Source organism: Ambystoma mexicanum, chromosome 8 (genome assembly GCF_040938575.1).
Source record: "Ambystoma mexicanum isolate Mex_15411 chromosome 8, UKY_AmexF1_1, whole genome shotgun sequence".
Lineage (NCBI taxonomy): Eukaryota > Metazoa > Chordata > Amphibia > Caudata > Ambystomatidae > Ambystoma > Ambystoma mexicanum.
In genome coordinates, this window is record NC_090929.1 from 543,024,173 (window position 1) to 543,047,791 (window position 23,619).

General features: G+C 46.7%; 1 protein-coding gene across 4 annotated transcripts in view; it reads left to right on the top strand.

Moving 5' to 3' along the window:
• Positions 1–23,619, top strand: part of DFFB (DNA fragmentation factor subunit beta) — a 355,076-nt gene that overhangs the window by 284,305 nt on the left and 47,152 nt on the right. For all 4 annotated transcript variants that reach the window (XM_069610255.1, XM_069610254.1, XM_069610257.1 and 1 more), the window contains one exon: positions 20,669–20,748. In XM_069610255.1, the coding sequence (XP_069466356.1) occupies positions 20,669–20,748 (80 nt within the window). The remainder of the gene's footprint in view (positions 1–20,668; positions 20,749–23,619) is intronic.

The following is a 23,619-nucleotide window of genomic DNA, read 5'->3' on the forward strand; positions in this document are numbered from 1 at the left end:
GCAGAGGGCAGCCTGAAAATGAGTTGAGGGTCGTCAGCGTAGCACTGGAAATTTGAACATAGTGTGGCAATGCAGTGGGCAAGAGTTGCCAGGTATTGGTTGAAAAGCCAGGGCGAGAGGCTAGAGCCATGGGGAACACCACAGGTAGAGAGGAAGATAGAGGATAGGAAGGACCCAAGTTGGACCTGGGAGGGTGGATCAGAGAGGAAAGAGGTCAGCCAGGCCAGAACCTGATCAGTGATACCCAGGTTCTTACGGAGACGGTTGAGCAGGATGGTATGGTTGACCGTGTCAAAGGCAGAAGAGAGATCGAGTAGGATGAGAATAGAGGGAATGTTAGAGTCAAGGTTGGAGAGTAGATCTTTACGGATGTTCAGGAGAGCAGTTTCCTTGCTTCTGGCTCCTCTGAAACCAGATTGGTGGTCATGGAGACAACCAACAGAGTCAGTATGAAGGTTAAGCTGAGAGAGGGCCAGCTTCAAAAGGAGTTTGCCAAGGAAAGGAGTAATGGAGATTGGGCAATCGTTAACTGGACAGGAAGGATCAGCAGTGGGTTTCTTGAGGAGAGGATGCACAAGGGAGTGTTTCAGAGGGGAGGGGAAAGATCCTGAGGAAAAGGAATGGTTACAGAAATCGCAAGGGCTGGGGCGAGGTTGTCAATTGTGGTCCTTGATGCTTTTAGAGGAGCAGGGATGAACCTGTTTTGACAAGGCTTTCATAGATCAGACTTGTCTAGAGACCTCATCAGGTGAGAAAAGGGGAAAGGAAGATAAGGAGGGAGGGGGGGGTGGTTAAGGGAGGGTTAGTAAGCGCAGGGTGAGGGGGAGGGGAGGAGAGACTCGGTATTGCCTTTGGAGCAGGCGACATGCCAGTTTGTCAGAGCATGAGCAAGAAGACCTCCATTTCCTCTCAGCCGCCCTACACTTACGTTTAAGTGTAGCTAGGTCTGAATCATACCACGAATTGCACTTGGCTTTGGGCTTCAAGCTGATCCTCATGACATGGGCAAGAACATCAAGAGTATCAGAAATGGAAGCACAGAGAAGGGAAAGGGTTGTGTCTGGGTGTTATTCAGCAAGAGGAGGAGAGGGTGGGGAGAAGCTGTCGGCGAAAGCCTCAACTGACACACGCTTCATAGGTCGGATGTCCAAAAAGGTAGGTGGCAGTGTTGGGGTGAGCTTGGCTTGAGGGGATGAAAGTGAGAGATGGGAGGAGAGGAGGCAGTGGTCACTCCAGGAGAGAGGAGTGGTCAGAGGGATAGAGAGGGGGAGGCCAGAAGAGATCAGGACATCGAGGATGTGTCCTGCAGAGCGTGTCGGGCCAGAGGGGAGGATAGAAACGGAGAGGGAATCGCAAAGGTCGCGAAAAAGCAGAGATGAGGGACAGGGCGAATCAAGATGGATGTTGAGGTCACCAAGGAGGAGGAGTTTAGTGGTAGCGGTCAGGAGGGAGGAGGCGAAGTCGGACCACTCCGAGAGAAAAGAGGTGATTTGCCCAGGGGGGCGGTAGAGAGTAGCAACAGTAAGAGAGTGGCTAGGAGAGATTGAGAGTCTGCAGACAAGGCATTCGAAAGAGGAGTAAATCTGAGTGGGAATGATAGTGGCCAGAGTCCACTCAGGAAAGATCAGGGCTACACCACCTCCGGGCCGGGTTGATCTGGGTGCAGAGAGGATCTTGTAGCCATCAGGGAGGAGAGTGTCAAAGCTTGTGACAGAGCTGGCCGTGAACCATGTCTCCGTAAGACCGAGGACATCAAGGTCTAGTTCTTCAAGGAGGAGGCAGATGTCAGAGGAGTGTTTGACAGCAGAGCGAGAATTTAGAGTGGCAAGATGAAGAAGGTTGCCTGCCTTAATGACCTTCCGAGGAGGGGTACAAATCAGAGGTACGCCCTGCAGCGTTGTGGAGGGAGCCTGAAGGGGGGCAGAGGAGGGGCGGAAAGTGGGCAAGGTAGCCAAGGAATGAGAGGAGGGGACAGCCGGAGAAGAAGGGAATGTGCTGTCTCCTCAGCGTAAAGGGCCTCCAGTTTCTTCCAAGCAACACGAAGGGCAGAATGAATTTTGGGGGACCAACCCTGCTTGTATTTGTTTTCAATCACGAAGATTTCCCATTCCAAAAGTTCCCATGATTGTTTCTTCCGTTTGTGGTAAGCTGCAGTGTGTGAGATAAAAAGACCCCTAAAGACATCCTTCATTGCATCCCAATTGATAGCCGGGGAGGTGAGTTTCGTGGGGTTCTCTCGAAAGTCGTTTTTAATAGCTTTGGCTACCTCATCTTGCAAGGCCACATCGTTCAAAATTGGGTCGTATAGACGCCACTGTGGTCTAGGCCCCGGGACCGGATTCTAAGTTCTGATTTGTAAATACTGGAGCATGGACCAAGAGAACCTTTGGGGCGATAATCGGATCATTTGTGAAGGACAGTAGCTGGGTGGAGGCCAAAATGACGTGTATTCGGGAGGAGGAGGAGCGGTGAACATGTGAGAAAGGGCTGAAGTCTCTATCTTGCGGGTGCAGAAACCTTCAAGTGTCGACCACCCCCTGTGATCTAAAGAGGTGTAAAATACTCAATGCCATCCTGAAATCCCTAGGGGTAGGGGAAGAGGTTCTGTCCTTGTCGGGGACCCCTTTAAAATCCCCTCCAACAACAATTAGACCTTCCAAACCCTAAAAAAACAGCTCTTGGCCCTTATTCGGTGCATAGATGGACACTAGAGTGTATTACTGGCCATAGAGGGATCCCTTTACACCCATGAATCAGCCTCCCAGGTCTTTGGTAGTGTCCAGCTCCTCAAAATGGACGCCCCTTGCCATTATGATAGCAGAGCCCCCATTCTTAGAACGACCTGAGGCAAAAAACAGTTTAGGAAATCCTGCTGTGAAAGCGGGAGAAGTCTTCCGGAAGAAGATGGGTCTCCTGTCTGAATACCACTGATTCCTCCATATCATTCAGGTGCTTTAAGACGGATTTCCGATTCATTGGAGAGTTCAAGCCTCTAACATTTAGCGAGATAAAGTTTAGCACCTGGAGTGGTGTTTCCAAGTTTTCTTCTAACCTCGGTAGGAGCGGTGAGCGGTGGTTGCCATCCCATGGTTGTAGAGAATTGTGGTTGAGCTCCAACTCCGGTTTTAACTTTATAACCCAACAACAACTTCAAACTGAGTGGACTGAGTCCCAGCCATGGACTCCAAACTGTCCAGATGCCAAGAACTGTCAATGTGGCACCCCAAGTGATCCCAGATGTCATCCGCCTTGGAAGGGGGATAGGCTTGGGCCTTGTGAAGCCCTTCATTCCATCTTGTATTGTGTTCTTTGAAATTCTTTGAAATGCTGTATTTTCGGGCGCTTAGGTGCTGAGCTCCAGTGTCACTCCGGCCTGTTTTTATGAGGGTGCGGGTGGCTTGGTGAGATTGTGACCCCTTTGAACCTTAGATTATACTGGCCGCCTTGCCTTCGGTGGAGGATCTCCTGTGTCTGTGAAAGCGTCTCAGGAAGAGCCACCCCTCTCCTCTGGTGAGGACGACTTTAGTATCTCCTCCGCATCTTCCAAGCATGCGATCGAGCGGGCGACACCCCTGTATGAGAATTGCACGGCTGTGGGAAATAGCCAGCAGAATCTGATTTCCTGATCCCAAAGGAAAAGTTTCAAGGGACAAAGTAGTGTAGAAGTTAACCCTGGTAATAACGTCAGGCGGGTTTTCCAGATCTAGTCCTCTTCGGGAGCGCAACCTGTGGGTGCATTCGAGCTGCAATTGAGGCTTCTCCAGATGTGCGAGAAGGGAATGGAACGGAACAGCTCCCCTACATATTCGGAGAGATCACAGTCCTGGACTGATGACGGGATTCCTCTAATCCAGAGATTAGTCCTGTTTTCCATATCCTCCTGTTTGTATTACAGGATCTCATTTTGGTTCGTCAGGGTACGGGCCTTTTGTTGGACTTCGAATAGAGAGGTCGCTTGCTCCTGGCACTAATCTTCCAAGTTCCCTAGGCTCTGCTCCAGCTCCGTGACCCTTTGGTCTGTATGTTCAATTTTAGATGTGAGCTCCATCATACAACTTTGAAATTCCGCCTTAATATCAAGCATAAATGCCTGGATGTCATCCTTGGGGGCTAGATGCCCCGGGGGACCTGGTGACGCCACTGGTGGGGATTTTGCGGTGTTCTGTTGCTTCCCCTTCTCAGCCGGAAGCATCATACTGGCGATGTCTCCACTTTTCTGGGCTTTTAGATGCTTAGACATCTTGGTGAGCCATCAGGGGGGCGCACCAGGGTTAAACCTTGTGGTCGGGTGTTTCCAAGCACCTCCCTGGCACAAGGTCTTGTGGAGAGTGGGGGTACGTTCCCTGGAGCCCTTCCACCTTTCTGCACCAGTCCAGGTTATTTACTGAGGTCCAGCAGCTCAGCACTTGCCAGACCAATAAGCGTCTTCTCTCCACAGTGAGCCGGCGGGCTGAAGGGCGGATTCCGGGGGCTGGCTGTATCCACCCTACTCTTTACCTGACAGTAGAGAGGATACCCTCTCCAGATAGCTGGTCGTAGTTGGGGGGGGGGGGGCCTGGGGGGCCATTGGTTCCTCCTCTGCCCGGCCTGTGGAAGTGTTCTTCAAACTGGGGTGCCCCTAATTACTGTCCCATGTAGCTGTTGTCTTTCTTATCCCCAATTCCTTGTACAGCTGTCTTTGCCCATGTATTTATCCCCTACAAGGGGGGGGGGGGGCGTAGGCTTCCACACTAACCTGCAGGTGTTGGGGCTGTGAAAGCTGGCCAGCGTGTTGTTAAGGAGCCGTGGAAAAGTGTCGGCTCTACTGGAAGCGGGACAATAGCGTCAGGCTGTTGTAATGGAATGCAGGGTGGAATTCACTAATTCGCTCCTCGTGAGAGCCGCCGTCGGGACGAGGCCGCCAGGCAGGATGGAGCACAGGGGGCCCAGCACTTAACTGGCCGTGCTGAGCACCGCAGGGTGCAGAGAGGGGCTGGGGACGCTCACAGGCTTACTTCCTGTGTGCGGGGACACTTCCCCTGCAGTCTGCCGGCTCCTAGGCGGGTCGCACCTCTGTGTGCCCTCACTGAATCCGAGTGAGCCGGACGGGCATGGGAGCCCCCTCAGCTGGCTGCAAAATCTTTGGAGGTCGGGCCCCCGAGGATGGGAGGTAGCCCGGGTGAAAACAATTTACGGCGGGCAGAGAGTGTCTAGTGCGGGCTCTCCGCCGCCAGCATATGCTATCTCTGAGGGATGCTGCGTCCCGCTCCCTTTCTCCTCTCCTGCTCTCTGAGTAGATTCCGAGCTGCCGGTTGCTGGGAGTTGGAACATTCCGTGCGCCTCACCTTCCGATCTTCATGAGAGGCACAGAGGTGTTTCGGTGCTTCAAAGAAACGCTAGATATTTACATTTAGATGGGCTTCTCACAGAGGCCATCAGTAGAGCTACCACATCGGTGGCGCTGCTGACCATGCCTCCTTCCACTCCCACCTCATTTTAAAAACATGTTTTTATTTATTTCAACAAACCAAAATACAGACAAGCTTCACCATGTCATTCCAGTGATATAAGCATATATCGATTCAGGAATTTCCTCGGGCGTAGGGGGTGGTGTCGTTCCACCCCAATCTCAGCCCTCCGGCAGGTCAACCACTGTTAGGCAAGATTGTATGTAGTAACACTGTGGGAGACTACACCAGCCTTGTCCTCTTGGCAATAGTTAACCCAACCTTTGGTATAGGCCTGTAATACACAAGTTGGTAGAGTGAGCAGCTAGGCTTATCTCAAGAGGAGTCAATGTGAGCTGTAGGGTTGTAACCTAGAGTTTCACAGCGACATATACTCAAATAACACTTATACTCAAGGTTTCTTGGTAAAATAATTATTTATTAATGTAAGTCAGTTTTAAAAATAAGCCTTCTTTAGAAGGGAGCAGATATGTAACACTTAAATATACTTCAAAAATACACACTCTCAGATTCAGTAAATAAGTAGATACCCCTTTGGGATGGCACACAGACTCTTCCTACTCCCACAGTTGACTTCAATAGCTAGGACACTGTGGACATTGACTTATCACTTGTGCATTTAGAGCAATACCGAGTTCGGTGTCAAAAGGAAAAAAAAGGTTCGGGAGGAAACGCAGATTAATTTTCTCAAACAGGTAAGGATTTTTCAATCCCCCAATGCAAAGTAGATTAGCCCTTTCCCAGCTATACAAGTAAGGTATGTATGACTTTTTGGAGGGACAGTTAAACATGCAGTAAGAGGGCAAGAAGAGTCTTCAGGGAGCCAGGACAGCCAATGTCAATTGAGCAAAGTCTAGGAAAGCTGAGTCACTTCTTGAAGACTAGCACAAACGTCTTGCACAAAGTTAAAGCGAGTTTGTTGGAAAAGAAATCACTGTTGGCCCACAAGCTGGGAGGCTTGCTGGGGGCAAAGCTGCAAGCAACTCTGCAAAAGGCAGCTAAGGAAAGTCTCAACTGAGAACAAGCAAGCTACACAACAAGAGGTAAGTATCCCTTAGTTCACAGTACCTTGAGTCTGAAGGAAAGGTTTGAGCTGGCTTCTGTTCCTGCAGATCCTGTTCCTGGGCCTCAGTCGTGGGGACAAGAGGGAGAACGTCTGGGTACTCCTGCAAAATGGTTCGAAGGTACGCAGCAGCAATGGGCACAATACAGATCACCAGAACTTTGCGGTTTCAACTACTTGCAAATGGCACCACTGCAGTTCTTGGACACCTTGTGGGCTCCCTTCGCTTCTGGGGTCCAGCACTCTGTTGACGTGGCTCAGGCTTGGGAAGTCCTGCTTCGAGGGAGTCCCGAGGATCTTCCTGGACCTCGGGTCTGACTTAAAAACGATACTCAAATCTTGCTGTTTTTGCTTTGTTATAAAAAGTCAAATCTTGCTGCCCATTGCGAAATTCTCTGTATTTTGCTTGTATACTGTTTCTTCTCTGTAACTTGCCAGCCCAGGGACCTCGCCACTCTCTTTTGTCCCACACCTACCTGCCTTAGCCCCCCCCAGTATCTCCATCTTCTCCTCGCTTCCACCCCAATGGCGCTTTCTGTTTCTCCTATCTTTTCCAACTGCTTCTCGATTGACTATCCTTCCCTTCTCACTAAGTCTGGTAGGAAGAAGTTTAAAAAGGATATCTTGGGCTCTAACCCTATTCTTCCTATCGCCGAACACCTATTCCAGTGCTTCTGCCAGACAGACCCTCACCGACATCCTCTTTGTCGTTCCTTCGCAAGATCTATGGACTCCTCATGTGGTCTCTGTGCTCTGCCCTATCTCCTCCTCTCCCATTAATGGTGGCACTCGCTGGGATGGTCTCATGGCTTCCTTCGACTCCTCTAAAGTCATCATTAATGTCTACCTAAATGGCACTGTCATGGTCCAAGGCCCTCAGGCCAATCTCCTCCTCTTTGATAGGCGCTTCCCTCGCCTCATCAATTTCCTCTAATCTCCTGCTGTCCCCTCCTCTCCCCCCTTGGCTACCTTGCCCTCTCTCTCTCTCTCTCTCTCTCTCTCTCTCTCTCTCTCTCTCTCTCTCTCTCTCTCTCTCTCTCTCTCTCTTCCTCCTCATCCTCCTTATCCTCTTAGGGCTCTTTCTCCTCCGCAGGGTGTACCTCTGATCTGTACCCCTCCCCGGAAGGTCTTTAAGGCTGGCAACCTTCTTCATATTGCCACCCTCAACTCTCGCTCTGCTGTCAAACACTCCTCTGACATCTGCCACCTCCTTGAAGAACTAGACCTTGATGTCCTTGGTCTTACTGAGACATGGTTCACGGCCAGCTCTGTCACAAGCTTTGACACACTCCTCCCTGATGGCTACAAGATCCTCTCGGCACCCAGATCTTCCCGGTCCGGTGGGGGGTAGCCCTGATCTTTCCTGAGTGGATTCCTGCCTCTATCATACCCACTCAGACCTACTCCTCTTTTGAATGACTTGTCTGTAGGCTTTCTCTCTCGCCTACCCATTCTCTTACTGTGGTTACCATCTACCGGCCTCCTGGTCAAATCACCTCATTTCTCTCTGAGTGGGCAGACCTCTCCTCCTCCCTCCTGGCCTCTACCACTTTACTCCTCCTCCTCAGTGACCTCATTATACATTTAGACTCTCCTTGCTCCTCCTCTGTACTCTTCTGTGACCTCTGCGACTCCCTCTCCCTGTCCATCCTCCCCTCTGGCCCGACTCACTCTGCAGGGCACACACTCGATGTCTTGATCTCCTCTGACCTCCTCCTCTCCATCCCTCTGACCACTCCTCTCTCCTGTAGTGATCACTCCCTCGTCTCCTCTCATCTCTCCCTCTCTCCCCCCGCCCTAAGCTAAGCCTACCCGAATACTGCCACCTACCTTCTCGGACATCCGGCCCATGAAGCGTGTGTCAGTTGAGGCTTTTGCCGCCACTTTATCTCCCCCCCCCCTCCACCTTTGGCTGTCTCACATCCTGAAACAGCCATGTCTCTGCTAAACTCTTCAATTTCTGATGCGCTTGATACTCTTGCCCCTGTCATGAGGATCCGTTTGAAGTCCAAAGTCAAGTGCAATTCCTGGTATGACTCTGACCTAGCTACACTTAAACGTAAGTGTAGGGCGGCTGAGAGGAAATGGAGGACTTCCTGTTCATCCTCTGACAAACTGGCCTGTCGCCTGCTACAAAGGCAATACCGACTCTGTCCTCACCAAGAAGAGAGTCCACATTCAAGCTTGTGTCTCTGCAGCATCTAACAACTCGGCCGAATTCTTTAAAATCTGCAAGGAGCTGGCCAACCCTGCTGCAGTCTCTATCCCTCCTGTTGCCTCCCAGGCTCTTTGCAATGCCCTTGCCTCTCACTTCATTTAAAAAACCCAGGACATCCTGTCCACCCTCTCCACCCACACCTCTCCTCTCCCCTCCCCATCTGTGCTTGCTGACCCTCCTTTAGCCACCCCCCCCCTGACAAGGTCGCTAGACAAGTCCGATCTATGAAAGCCTTGTCAAAACAGGTGCATCCCTGTTCCTCTAAAACCATCAAGTACCACATTGCCACCCTAGTTCCGGCCCTTGCTGATTTTTGCAACCACTCTTTTGCCTCGGGATCCTTCCCCTCCCCTCTGAAGCACTCCCTTGTGCATCCTCTTCTCAAGAAACCCACAGCTGATCCTTCTTGTCCAGCTAACTATCTCATAATTCCCATTACTCCCTTTCTTGGCAAACTCCTGGAAAAGTTGGCCATCTCTCAGCTTAACCTTCATTCCAATTCTGTTGGCTGTCTCCATGACCACCAGTCTGGCTTCAGAGCTGCCAGATGCACGGAAACTGCTCTCCTGAACATCCGTGAAGATCTGCTCTCCAACCTTGACTCTAACATTCCCTCTGTCCTCATCCTCCTCGATCTCTCTTCTGCCTTCGACACAGTCAACCATACCATCCTGCTCAACCGTCTCCGTGAGCACCTGGGTATTACTGATGAGGCTCTGGCCTGGCTGATCTCTTTCCTCTCAGATCGACCCTCCCAGGTCCAACTTGGGTCCTTCCTTTCATCTATCTTCCACTCTACCTGTGGTGTTCCCCAGGGGTCTAACCTCTCGCCCTGGCTTTTCAACCAATACCTGGCAACTCTCGGCCACTGCATTGCCACTTTCTGCTCAAATTTCCAGTGCTACGCTGACGACACTCAACTCATTTTCAGGCTGCCCTCTGCCACCTCCTCTCCCTCTCATCTCTGATTGCCTAACTGCCATTCAAGATTGGTGTGCCGCCAATGATCTTTGTCTGAATGCCAGCAAGACGGAGATCCTCCTCATCGGCACACCTTCACCATCCTTTCCCCTCACTCTCTGGCAGGCCTCCCTTGGCCCTACCCCCACCTCCAAGGCTAAGAACCTAAGGGTCATCTTTGACTCCACCCTTTCCTTCTCCGCCCACATCTCTGAGGTCTCTAAAAAGTCACATTTCCGACTGCACCTCCTCAGAGGTACACTCACTTTCCTCTCCTTCCCCCAGAAGTTAATGGTATCCCAAGCTCTGGTTCTCTCTAGCTTGGACTATTGTAACAGCCTCTTTCTAAATCTACCTGCCTCTACTCTCCACCCTCTGCAACTAATCCAGAACAGGCCTGCAAGACTTGTCCTTGGCCTCAAGCCCTGGGATCATATCTCTCCAGCTCTGAAATCTCTCCATTGGCTCCCAGTGGATGCAAGGATTAAATTCAAAACCCTCTGCATTGTCCACAAGGCTTTCTGGAGCCTGGGTCCAAAATACCTTCAGCTATGCCTCTGCAAATACCTCCCCTCTCGAGCTCTTCGCTCCTCTACCTCCAACTCCCTCAGGGTCAGTCATTTTTCAAAGAAACGAGCTGGGGGTAGATCTGTCTTCGGCTTGGGCCTTCCTCTGGAACAGCCTCCCTGCCACTGTAAAACTTGAGGAGAACCATCTCCGGTTCCGGAAGCACCTCAAGACCTTCCTCTCTTCTTCTGCCTTCGCTCCCCCTCTCCCTTGCTGATCTGTTCTCTCTTGGCACCATGCACCTGGCCACCCTCTGTCCTCCGGGCCCAGGTACCTGCTCACCCTGCCACCCTCCTGCACTGCCTCCAGGCCACCCCTTGCACTGGGGTCTGTATCTCTACCCATACAGCACCCCCTTTTTTTCTTCCTGCACTTATCAGACCTACCCTGTCTGCTGCCTTAAACCTAGCACTTGCAAATTGCTGGCTGCACTAAAACTGTTTGTTGCCTTTATTATTTATTTATTGTTATTTATCTGTTTCTCTTCTGCTTCGCACTATCCACTTCTGCCCCCTTCCATGCACTTTTCCCCTCCCCCTCTCCCATGCACTTGCACGTTCTCAATGTCACTGGGCCTAGTAAGATCGCTGTTTTGTTCTCCGCTGTTCCCCTCCCTTGTCGCGCTCTGAAACACTTGTGTACGAGCACGATAGAAATAAAATATCAATACTCAATTCTGGAGCTGCACTCGGTTTCAGCATCCGCGAAGAAGTACAGCCAGCAGGAAGAGGGTTTCCAGGCAAGTTCGTCTTTGGGTCGATTGGTCCCACCAACCCAAGAGGAGAAGTCGTCCTATACAGGGCTTCTCTTGTCGATCAGAATTCAGAGCTTCAGCAGGGCTTCACCAGACAAACCAATGGTTCAGGAGTTACAGCTAGCCTCTCTTCCAAGTTCTTTTTCGGATTCTTTCGTCCAGTGGTCGACTCTGCCTTCCTTGCAAAAGACCTAGCTTTTTATGCAGGTTTCTCCCATTTATTCGCAGCCTAGCTGTCACTCCCACAGCAGGGTGGCTGTCCTCGAAGGACAGCCAGCCAATCACCTTTGGGTGCTTTCCTGTAACCAAGGAGACTAAGCAGAGGTAGTTTCGGGAACCTCCCTCGCTTCCTGTCCTGCCAGACACGCCGGAGCCAGAGGCGGGCTTCAGTAGTGAACCCCGCCAAAGACCAAACTAACAAAGGGACCAAACCTGGTGAAAAAAGAAGACCGGTCCCATTTTGACAAAGCATTACTCCTTTGAAAGCAAAGGATATTTGAGCCTTTTAATCAGGCTCAAGCCCTCTTCAGTCTACAAAGATAGCCCAGAGCCTTGCAAGAGCCAGAGGCTCAGAATGACATGAAATATCACCAGAGCATGTACTGGGCTCTAGCCTAGATGCAAAGCATTACTCATTTGAAAGTAAAGGAGATTTGAGCCTTTAAGCAGGCTCAGGCCTTTTCAAACTAAAAAGAAAATCCCGGCACGGCCTGGGGGAGATTTCTTGCTGGTAAGTATTTTGAGTATCCCCTAGGGTAAGTGGGAATTTTAGGCTCTTGCCTCATAGGCGTTTGTCTCTCTGCACTTCAAGAAAGTGACCTGCAGCGTTGGAGTTATAACAGGTGACCCCAAAAGCTGATCAAGTAGTAGATTGGAATTAAGAAGCAACCAAGAAAAGCCTAATCATGTGGTTGGGTGCTATAATTGCCTTATGACTTTGAGTGACTTTGGGAAATTGGCTGTAATGGGCTGTACCCCTTGAAATGTGTTTCTTTGACTAGGAAGTAAATTCTTAGTTTAGACCCTGGCACCAATTTCTCTTATTACTCCAACCTGACATGTTTGGACAATCGTTATTCCCTTGTGTGCTATAAAAGAGATTCTATAGATCCTGTAGGGGTTGACCCCCCTCCTGTCCCCAATCAATTCAGGGGAGATAATGACACAAATTAATTCTTCTTTTGGTGGGACGAGTCAAGAGGAGGTGAACTCCACAAGCCTACCAATATATTTTTTCCTTCCTTTCCCATGCACTCTTTAATAAGGCAGCCCGATTGGCTTTGATGTTTGTTAGGGTGAATTCTCATAAATGTGCAAATTCCCTTCACCTTAGAGACCACCAGCAACTTTGCTGGATTTTGAGGACTTGATTTTTTTTCCTGGAAAGAGTGTGAGCCTTTATTTCCCACTCTTTCATGTATTTTGATGTCTGTTTTACCCTTGTGTTCTTTGATTATGGAGTTTTAAGATAACTCCATAGTCATCTTTTCATGTGTGTTACACAGCACCCTCAGTGCAGTGACACAGGGATGTCTTTTTGGTCTTCCCAAAGGTTTAAATACGTTCTCTGGGATAAACTACTGTTTCCCAGAGAATGTAAAGTTAAATTGACTTTACTAGTCTTGTTAAATTCCTAGATCCAGCACACACTATCTTCCTACAGAGCGCTGGAGGGGTTACCTAGTATCCCCTATGTCTAGAAACTCATCTAGCAGCCAAATGCTACGCTTTTCTATCGAAATGGCTGGTGGCAGTGGTTTTACAATGAACTCCCAGGATTTTTCCCTGACCGTGAACACTGGTAGCTAAAAATCGTGGGAGCTATGTTTCTCAATATTGCGCCTTAAGCCCCTTTGTTTAAACGGGTCCCGGTCTTTTTTCGCCATTTCTTTTTGGAAAGGTCCTTCTAGTGTTTGTCTCTGGCCGCCAAACTAGGTTTGGTACCTTTGTTTCCATGCCTTTGTCAGGCTTCAGGACCGACGACAGCCTCTGGCGTCTGAGTGTCTGGGGTGGGCAGGAAGTGAGGGAGGTGCCCGAAACTCCCTGTGCTTAGTCACCTAGGAGACCCAAATGCACTCTGGCGTGATTGGCTGGCTGACTGTCCGGCAAGGACAGCCACCATGCTGGGTGAATGGCAGCTAGGCTGGAATGAAAGGGAGAAAACTGTTTAAAAGACTAGTCTCTTTGACTGGAAAGCAGAGTCGACGAGCTGGAAGAGGACGGCTACTGCAACTCCTGGACCATTGGTTTGCCCGGTGAAGCCCTGCTGCAGGTCCGAATTGCCAAGTTCATCTCGACAGAGAAGCCCCTTCAAGGACGACTTCTTCCTTTGAGTTGGTGGGACCAATCAACTTGTAAGCCACCTGGATACCATTTTCGGAGCTGGTTAGGATTAACCAGGTGGCAGGACACCAGTTTGTGTGCTTGACTACAGCTACTCAAACTGAAGTAACTGCATTTTGTCCGTGTTTTCCGACGATCCCGTGAAGTGCAGGAGTCCCCCGACGTCCTCCCTCTTGTCCCCACGACTGAGGCTCAGGAACAGTGAGATCTGCAGGAACTGCCAGGAACCAACGTCTTCAGCTACATCTTGTTCTTCATATTAAGGTACTGTGCCAACCTGATTGAGAGAACTTACCTCTCGCTGTGAAAGTTTGTGGACCTTTCCCAATTTGCAGGCCTAATCAGCATGTGACCCAACATATAATTCTTTTTCGTACAAGCTACTTCTGAGAACTTTGGCAAAGACTTGACTGTTTACAACAAGAACTGCTCTTTCCTATCCAAGACACTAGTCCATTGACTTTGGCCTAGGCCTATTGAACTGAATCGTGTCCTCTAATGAACTGAAACTATTTGCCCTGCCTAAGAAAGTATTTGTGATCTATTCTATTAACTTGTGCTTTGCCCTCCTATTTAAAGTGACTGAAATGTTATTTTGCTATTTCAGGGGAGCCTAATTTACTCAGAAATGTATTGGTTTGGTGTTGTGCTATTCTGGACAACAAAACCACCTAAACATCGTCTTTCCCCCCTTTCCCCCCCTCACCCTCTCCCATGGACAAAAATGCTGCGGTCTCAGACAATCTTAGACAATCTCCTAGGGGAGGTGTGTGGGTCCCTACACCCCCCTAGCTCTCGTATGTTAGGCCCTATGTGCACTGTGTTACTCCTAGATTACTGCTAACATAATACCAACACAATACCAACATTCTCCTATCTTACTACTGTGGACACAAATCACAAGACTCAAAGAAAAACGCATGAATCGATTCAATTATAACAATGGAATACATTTATTTGGGCACACCAAAGCATAATTCAGGCAATGCTAAAACTCTAGCCAAGATCGAATTTGCACCTTTTATACTTCTGGTGCGAATCTACCATGCAATAACTATTAAGCCTTTCAGGTTCCTAATGCATGTGTTTCTAATGCAGTCTAAAATACAAGCCTATCGTGCAAGCGTCAAACATCCAACAATCCTCTCCTTCATACAGAATCAAACCCCTCTTCAATCCACACCATGCTTCACACTCACTCTCTTTAAGACAATGCATGTCTGATCTCCCTTTTCCCAAACTCAAAACTATTTGTGTGAGTGTCTGACCAACAACTAGATGGTGTCACATTCTAATCGTGGGCATAATTCTAGGGGGGGGGGACATTAATGTGCGTACCCCCAATCTCCATGGCACACCATTCTGTCCCCACTCATTTGGCTCGGGCACCTCACCTTCGGATATCATGTCCTCTCCAACCCATCAGCAAAGTTACCCCACTAAATGTAATCAATCAGTTTGTCTAGCCATGAACCATGCTTCCCATTTTCATCTCTTGCCTCTCCAGCTCTGTATTTGTCAAGCCAGGTCTCTCCTCTTCCCGCTACTCTCTTCAATCGGTCAGTCAGCCGTGACAGGCCCCCAAGATCTGGTCACACAACTGCTTCTGCCAAGCTCTCTTCCCCAAAGCCATCGGATTCTGCTGCACCAAAACATCTCTCCCTCATTCTCAGGATTGCATTCTCCAGCCAAACTCCATCAGCAGCTAGCTCGAATGAACTCCATCAGTTTCTAGCTGCATCCTCCATTAGACTCTCAGCAACTACCAAGAACTACAGCAACTACATCGAACTAGAACTCTCCTCTCTCCAGCTCTGGTTATAGATTCCAATGACGCACCCATTTCTATGGTTACTTACATTCTAAGAATGTCTCTTTCTGTCTCAGCATATAACAATGCCTACCAGTCTGTGTTATGCGTGTACTTTCACTTCGTGTTCTGTCAGTGTGACATAGGACATCATATCTCTTTGCCTTGGCCTTCCGTGTCTGCGGTGCAAAACACCATCTAATTCCACCTATTTCTCCTCTCCACTCCACTGTTGGCTCTGTTTGCATTACGAAATGCTCTTTTAGTGCCTGTTTTCAAAGCAACTCCTTCTGTGAAAAGGCTTCCCTCCTATCTCTCCATGTCGCTCCCTTCATGGCCCCAACCCTCGTGTTGTCTCCGCGAAGCTCAGAGCTCAAGCTGAGTAGCCTCCCTTCTTGGACAAGGGTTCATGTTATCTGTTTCTCTCTGCCAATGTTTACGAATATTTTCTATCACAGTGTACCATAACATTTCACAGTGCCGCGGCACCCCATACTGTCTTCGTCAGAATGGATTCAAATGCCAGCCTAATGCTTTCTAACGTTAAATTATTCTCGCAATGCAAGCGCTAACATAATGCAAACTCATTCTAAGTGCACACCCAACATGCATACATGCATGACAGTCTCTTCATGTGTCTCTACAAAGCATACATGTGTCGTCATACTAAATGGCTCTTCATGGCATTTTCAAATATGACTGTGTGTGTCATTTCCAGGCCTCATTCGTTCTGCTCTCCTGCAAAGAATACATTTCTCTCAATCCAATCACTATAATGCATATGCAAAACATCATCTCTACATGTCATGATGCAAATATACCGTGTCTCTAAAATATGGTGCAAGTGTCATTCTATTGCAAATGGCAAAGTGTCTAGCATGTTTCTTTCCTAATGGCAAGCGCTATATTCTAATGCAAACATATCATTCTAAAAGCAAACCCTTCATACAACAGGGCCTATTTCTCTCTTCAAATGCATAACATGTCAATGGCTAATGCATACAGTGGCAGTCTGATAATATGGATAGTGTCTACTTCAACAATATACTAATCAGAACTAAACTGAATGCATAATGGATGGCTAACCATGATGCACCCATGCCTAAAGGGACAATACTGGGTAACAATAAGTAATGACTCTCTTTTGGGTCTTATGATTCTCTAATGATAACAATTCCAGGCTCCTCATTTTATCAGATTCCACAGTTGAAGTTTATTTGTATATGATATTAAATTGCCTCCTTTTAGTGATTGTGTAATAAATTAAGTGTTTTACCAAGAAACCTTGAGTATAAGTGTCTACTTGAACCACTGTGATTGTAAGACCTCTGTGTAGCCTCTTGTACTGCTCACATTCCCTCTTGAGATAAGCCTGGCTGCTCAGCTCGCTACCACAAACTGTGTAGTACACACTTATACCAAAGGTTGGTTTTGCTTACACCTGTAGTCCTAATTGTATGTGCTGGTGCCAGAGGGTACTGCATGCAATTCTGCCTAACACTGTTCTGTGTCCTTCCCCTTGCTTTCCATAAACTGACAACCAAATCCTCCTGTCAAGGAAATAAACTAGGCTTGCTACATTTCTTAGTGTGCAGTGTTCGGTAGTTTCCCATTGTGATAATTTCCAGTTTGGGAATGACCCTCCACATCAAGTTTGTAAAACTCCATTTTGGCTATCCCAGATTGAGAATTCCAGTATACAGTGCTCCCAGTTAGACAATGCAATTAAATTCTGAACACATCCTCCGCATACTCGTAGTTTAACAATTCCATTACAGTTGCTTTGACAGTCCCAGTGTATTCTGTGGTTGACATTCCCAGTATACAGCACTGGTACATGTAGAGTTCGACAAAACCTCGTTTATTTGCTGTTTGTGAAATGCCAGTGTGTTTTCAGTCTGCACAATCCCTGTTTACTCTTGAATTTGACAATCCCAATATAATTGCATTTAGACGATTTGAGCCTACTCTCATTTTGCAACTTTGCATTATACTTCTAAATGAACAGCACACAAACCATTTCACTTGGATGTCTAGGTTTAGTTTCAGAAAAAATGCTGTTAATTTTAGCTATGACAATCAACAATGTATACCTGCAATGCTATTATCCCAAGGCACGAACTGTCCACAACTTCAGTATATTTCCGGTTTACAGAAAACCAATATATTGCCGGTAGGATTGTTAAGGTATACCAGCATATCAGTTTTTATACTGTACAGGTCTAGTTTTTCTACCAATAACCTCCATTTATGTCATACTGGTTTACTATCGGTTATACTAGTTTACTATCGGTTATTTCTTTTGCCCGTCATAGGGCAGTGATTATTTTTTTGTAACGCGATGAAGTCAAATGCACTGCAGAGGGTTCACAAAATATGTTTACTATGCAATGCAAAGTAAAGTAATGCACCCTTCATTCAAGAAACCTCCCAACCTATGAATATTTAAATATATGGTTAATATAGGGAGTAGTACCTTACCACGCATGCCTCAATTCTTTTATAACAATATTATGACAAATGTATTGTTTGGTGTGGTATTTTACATACAATGATATGATGGTGCCGGGATGGGTGGATGTATTTTCTTAACTGCAGGAAGCAGTGCTTTATGACCTTGGACAAACCGTATACTCTGAGCTCTTGTGTTCATTAGGCAGAAAACATTTGGCACTTTTATGTGGAAGGGTTCACTGTAGTGCAGCCATTTGACCCTTGGCTTGAAGAAGATGCCCTTGACGTGTCTAGACAGGGATCCTGTACGCCCTCCAGAGATTATGCCAAAGAAGACAACATTAAGTGAAGCAATTGGTCTGTGCTCTTCCCTTTCTGGACCCTCGTACAAAATTAATATTAGTGTTCATTAATAGTATCATGTGATATTTGTAGCACTTGAAAGCTATAGCAAAAGCACTGTGGAAAAATGACGCCAGTAATGTTCGATTGGGGCGGTAGTTCACTCATTGCTGGTAGAAAAGCGTCCTAATTGATGCTTGCTAATCTTGTGTAATGAGTAAAAGCTTGGCATTGCTAACATTGCTATATCGGTGTAGCACTAATAATTGGGCAGGAATCAAATGCCACATAACAGATTTGACCATCTACTCGTTTTTGTAAATCAGGGATTCCAAAATAAAGGGTGTGTGTGTGTGTGTCGTTATCCGATATAGTTACCGCAAAACAAAGTAAACATGAAGTGAATAGAACATTAACTCCGTGAGATGTTTCTCTTAGAAAATCAGTGACACTGTAGAGTTGATTTTTCCCAAATGCTGCTACTTTAAGGGGAATTTAAAATACTTACTCAATACCATAATAACCACAGTGTACAGCAGTCACTGTGCTGGCAGGTATCATAACGCTGAAAAACCAATACTGAGACAGCCCTATTTCCTAGCTTTGCAACCACTATAAACAAACAGTTTGCAAAAATCGAGGAAATTGAATTATTTTTTCAATTCTTGTACCTTGCAGTTGGACAGAGAGCGTATTACTAGTGTTATTTTAAAATGCAAAATTCCAGGTTATTTACTACTTTACAATACAATTTGGGGTATTTCTGTATACGCCTAGTTCGTAAAACCCTTGTGTATAACCAATCTGCACAAATTGTACCCCCCGTTCGGCAATTCCTGCTTGCAAAATCTGTCCGTTTTTTCCTGATTGACTATCTCATAATAAAGGAACAGTTTGACATTTGCAATTTGCAAAATGTAGTTCTTCTCCCAGTTAACTACCCTAGTATGTTTCCAGGTTGCACAATGCCAGTGTATTCAGAGTTTGAGAACTCCAGTTTGTACAAAACCTTTATCCTCAAAGTGTGTAAAATACCCTCAGTCTACAACCCCAGCATAGACCCAGTTTGTACTATGGCAGTATATTACACCGTTTGCAATCCCAGCATTTTCCCGTTTTGTTAAATACCGTAGTATCAAGAATTATCATATGCTTCCAGATTACAAGTACACAATTCCAATATATGGCCATTCAGACAAGTTCCGTATAGGGCCAGTTTCCAAACGGCAGTATATTTCTAATCTGCATTATCCTAGTTTTCTCCCAGAGCATTCAGTGCAGTGGTTTTCAGACACTATCGTTCCGTGGCCTAATTGTAAATGATTCAGTATGCGATATGCGTGAGGCCATTTTTAGGTATAGGGTGTGCGTGCCTCAAAGAGAAAACCCACAACCTCGAGCTAAAATGTCACAATTGCAAAATTCTTATCTCTTAGGCATGCGCTCTCCCAATCGGAACGACCATGAAGACAATGACATAATTATAATAGTGTATTAAGTTGCATAGAGAATTATATGCACTTAAGCATTTCAATTCATATTCTCATGGTGCGTTAGTAAATAGTGACAAGTGACAGGTACATATGCATGTTGCCCAAAGAATGGTAATCACATGCTGTCTAGTGACTGATACACATGCGTGTTGCCGACTGTATGTCCATCAGTTTCGCCCATACTTTTTTTTTCACGGCATACAACATAAAAGTTAATTTGATTAACAGCTCAAATGACTGACAACTCGATACAACTACTGTATTCATACCATAGTCCCATATATTTGAAAGTGATACAAATTAAAATTTGAAGAGTGGGGCGGCGGGGAGAGAAACTGAAACTTAATGTGTATATATTACATAACAGTTGATCCGGATATGCTAAGAGGGTATATGGGCGTCCACACACCACAATAGAACAGTCATGTTGATCCTCTCTAGAGAATTAAGTCATACATGCATTGTTATTCTGTGTATGCTGTTTGGCTGTGAAAGTGGCTTCAATGTGCTAGGAAAAATCACATGTTCAAAGGCAATGTGCCACCTGTCCTCCTTGTGCTAATTAGTTGTGCACGTAAACTAGTAAACTATGTATACCTAATGAAGGTATGGAGAGTGTCCATATTTAGCAAGTACTTGTTGGCTCCATCACCTGGGTAGGCATTTCCATTTCTAGTTGGTCAAAATTGTATCTGGATGTAGAAAAAAATGTAGTCTTCTCCCAGAGCGCCCCATTATGCTGCCTATTTGCAATATCCCAGTATATTCTCAGTTATAAAGACCTAGTATTCTATTTAAAGTTTAGCATGTCTTCGTTTTTTACATTTCCGACAATCCTGGTTAACTCCAGGTTTGCATAGCCACAGTATATTTCCTTTTTGCACAGTGCCAGTTTGACAACCTGAGTAATCCTCAGCGAAAAATCCTAGGCCACATGAAGAGCAACCTTCTGCTTGAAAAACCTTGCATGTGCAGCTCGAACTGAAAAGACACAAAGACACACTGCTTGGCCACATGCTGCATAGAACAAACGACAGGCAGTGTGATGAGTATTCTTACTTTTCACAATGAGACATGCTTTCAGATGCAAAAGCAAAAAGATTGCATGTTACAACATGAGGGGGCAACAGCTGAGCTGTTGGCGCCTATATATCAAGCCAGAATAAAATGGGTGTCTTACTAAAGATTTTAATGACTGTGTTTGTGTTGTATTTTAGGTATTGAGCCTAGATTTAAGAACAAATCTTCCTACATGAAATACAACTGTGAAAGCAGAATCCGTGGCTACATGAGAGAGGTAAACCTAGTGAACCATAATCTGCTATCACAAATCTTGCCTAGCAGGAATGAAACCAGCCATTTATGAAATCTTACAGTATATAATTGCTACAAATTTTCATTAACGATTCACAGCAACAATGAATGTTATTTTAACTGATATTTGTTAAGCACGCATATTAGCCATTCTCTTTAACATGGGTGTGTTGTGTCTCTTCTGATAGTTGCATAAGCCATGGTGCCATGGAAGGATCCTGTCCCACTTGGTCATATAAGGCCATTCTGGGGGGGGGGGGTGGAGGGGGGAGGGTAAGTTCTTCCGTTATCAACCTATATAAAAAGGAAACCAGGTTTTTAGCGCCATTGTGGGTGGTTACATTTTTTTCAAAGGTAGCTGGCGGTCTAGTTGCCATCTCCCAAATCCTTGGGCTAACCACCCAATGCCTCACTTGAAACTATTGATGCCTATCCCGCTCCGCTAGCCCAATGTTCGGTTTACATTGCTCAACAGTTAGTACCCCTGTATTTTCGTATTTAACGCCCACTTTTTCCACTTCTTAAATACCCCGGCTTCTAACCCTGGGGAGAAGTGTGGTTTTCAAATAAATGTGTGAAGGGAGGGTAGAGAGAGTCCCCCGTGCCACCAGTGTGTCCCACACGTCCGTCAACGCCCTCATAATCCGGCTAATGCGCATATTTGATGGTCTGTGTGCCTTATCTTACCATAGGACGCTCTGTCCATCCCTACCCAGCTCTTCGTCTCATCCCTCGTCAACCATTCTCTGATGACCCTCATCTGGGATTCTTCGTAGTACTTTCTGAAGTTGGGGGCACCCAATCCCCCCCTTCCTCTGTCCGCCACCAGAATTCTATATGCTAACTGTGGGCGCTTGTTCCACCAGATGAAGACAGAGACTATTTTATTGAGGGTCTTAAAGAAAGCTATGGGAAGGAGGACAAGAAAGGGCTGACAGTAGTATAGGACCCTTGGCAGGATCACCATCTTTACCGAGGTTATATGGACAGTCCATGAGATTGCATAGGATTCCATCTAGCCACGTCCTCCTTCACCTTGCGTAACAGAGTCAAATAGTTTGTCCCGTACAGCTGTTCCGTCGTAATCGTAACCCCCAGGTACTTGATCCGCCCCTAGCCCATCAGAATGGCTATTTGCTCTTTGACTGCCCACTCTACCTCCTCAAGTTGAATATCCCTCTCCAGCGTGTCCCTCTCTTCATCACTAAGCTGAGGCAGATGAGTCTTTCCCAAATAGGAGTCCTCTTCCCGTTCTTCAAGGATGCCCTTGAAGTACAGGCACCTGCAGAAGGCTACAAAGGCCTCTGCTATTGCCTTACTGTCTGACACAATTTCCCATGTCTCTGTGGCTACTTTAATGACTGTCCGAGTGGCTGCCTTGCCCCTGTGTCGTCTAGCTAACAGCTGGTCGGCTTTATTCGCCCCAACATAGTAGCGCTGCTTTGCAGCCAACAGGGACTTCTCTGGTCTACGAGTCCGAATCTGGTCCAGTTACCCAAGGGTATGCTGATATTCCCTATGCAGTTTCTGCAATTGATTCCCCATCAGGGACTGTCTAATGTCAGTCAACCGAGCCTCCAAATCCCTCTCTAAGCGCTCCACTGCTTTTCCCGCGTGGATTTTATCACAATGTGCTCTTCTTAGTACCGCTTTGAATGAATCCCATATCGTCGCCTCACTCGCATCTGGGGTGTCATTTACTTCAAAATATTCTGTTTTTGTAATCCCCGTTCCGTCAGAACTTTGTCCCCCAATATGTCATTGGGGAACCCCCAACTCCCGATTTGCCTTTCCAAATCTGGGGAACTTCATGTGTGTTTCAATGGGGCATGGTCGGATAATGAAATGTAACCAATTTCCATGTCAACTGCCCTCCCTATCAACCTAGGGTTGCCCAGAGCAATGCCGCAGGTTAAGATTAATTCCAAACCTTCTAGCCATCACCTCTTCTGTTTTATGAAATAATGGAATGTACAACTTGAAATTCTTTCTTCTACATTTTGTGAAAGTAGTCAGCAAGAAAGGGATTTCAAGGTTGCTCATCCTGCTCTGCTAAGTTACCTGTTAAAATGTTAGTGTTGTGAAAGAGGTACAAGCGGAGAGACAATGAGGCGAGGCCATAGACTGGATCTCTCAGAAAATGGCATTATAAGCTGGTCTCCGACCATGGATGGGATGGGCCAGTAGCCACAGGTAAAATGGAGAGCTTTCTTTCTTTACATTTACCAGTTGGAGACTAAGTGAGGCAGGCAGGCTGATGTCAGTTGTTAATTCTGCATGAGAATCACAAAAGAGAAAAGAAAATAAGATCGGCATATCTGATCATGTGTGCTTTGTTCATGGTATTAAAGGAAGGCTCAAAGGTTTCTTGGCAACCACATATGTGGTAGGTTGGGTATATAGCACCATTCATGGGGAATTGTATTATGTCATTTACTTGGACAACCATTACATTTAAAGTTAATGTGGCTATCCTTTGAGTAAAATGTTGTCAACATATCGGTTACGGCTGAGGGTTTAACAGACAACTTGAAGCCAAAAGATATGTTTATGGTTTCTTAAGTTTAACGAAGAACTAGTCGGAGGATTCGTTTCAACTGCGTGAGGCCTTCCCACCACTGCCTTATTTTGACTAGCATTGAAGGTCTAGAGAGCCTCGCTCCTGCACTTTGTTCTTTCTTTCACCTCCTTTCTCTGCTCCCCTCTTTTCTCTCCTCCCCTCCCTGCTTTTTGTTTCTCCTTTCCACCTCTCCTTTCTTCTTGTTTGTCTTTTCCTCCCTTCTTTGGTTTGCCTCATTCATTCTTGCCACCTCACTGCTCTGCCATGCTCTTTCTTTCCCCCTGGCCTCCTTTT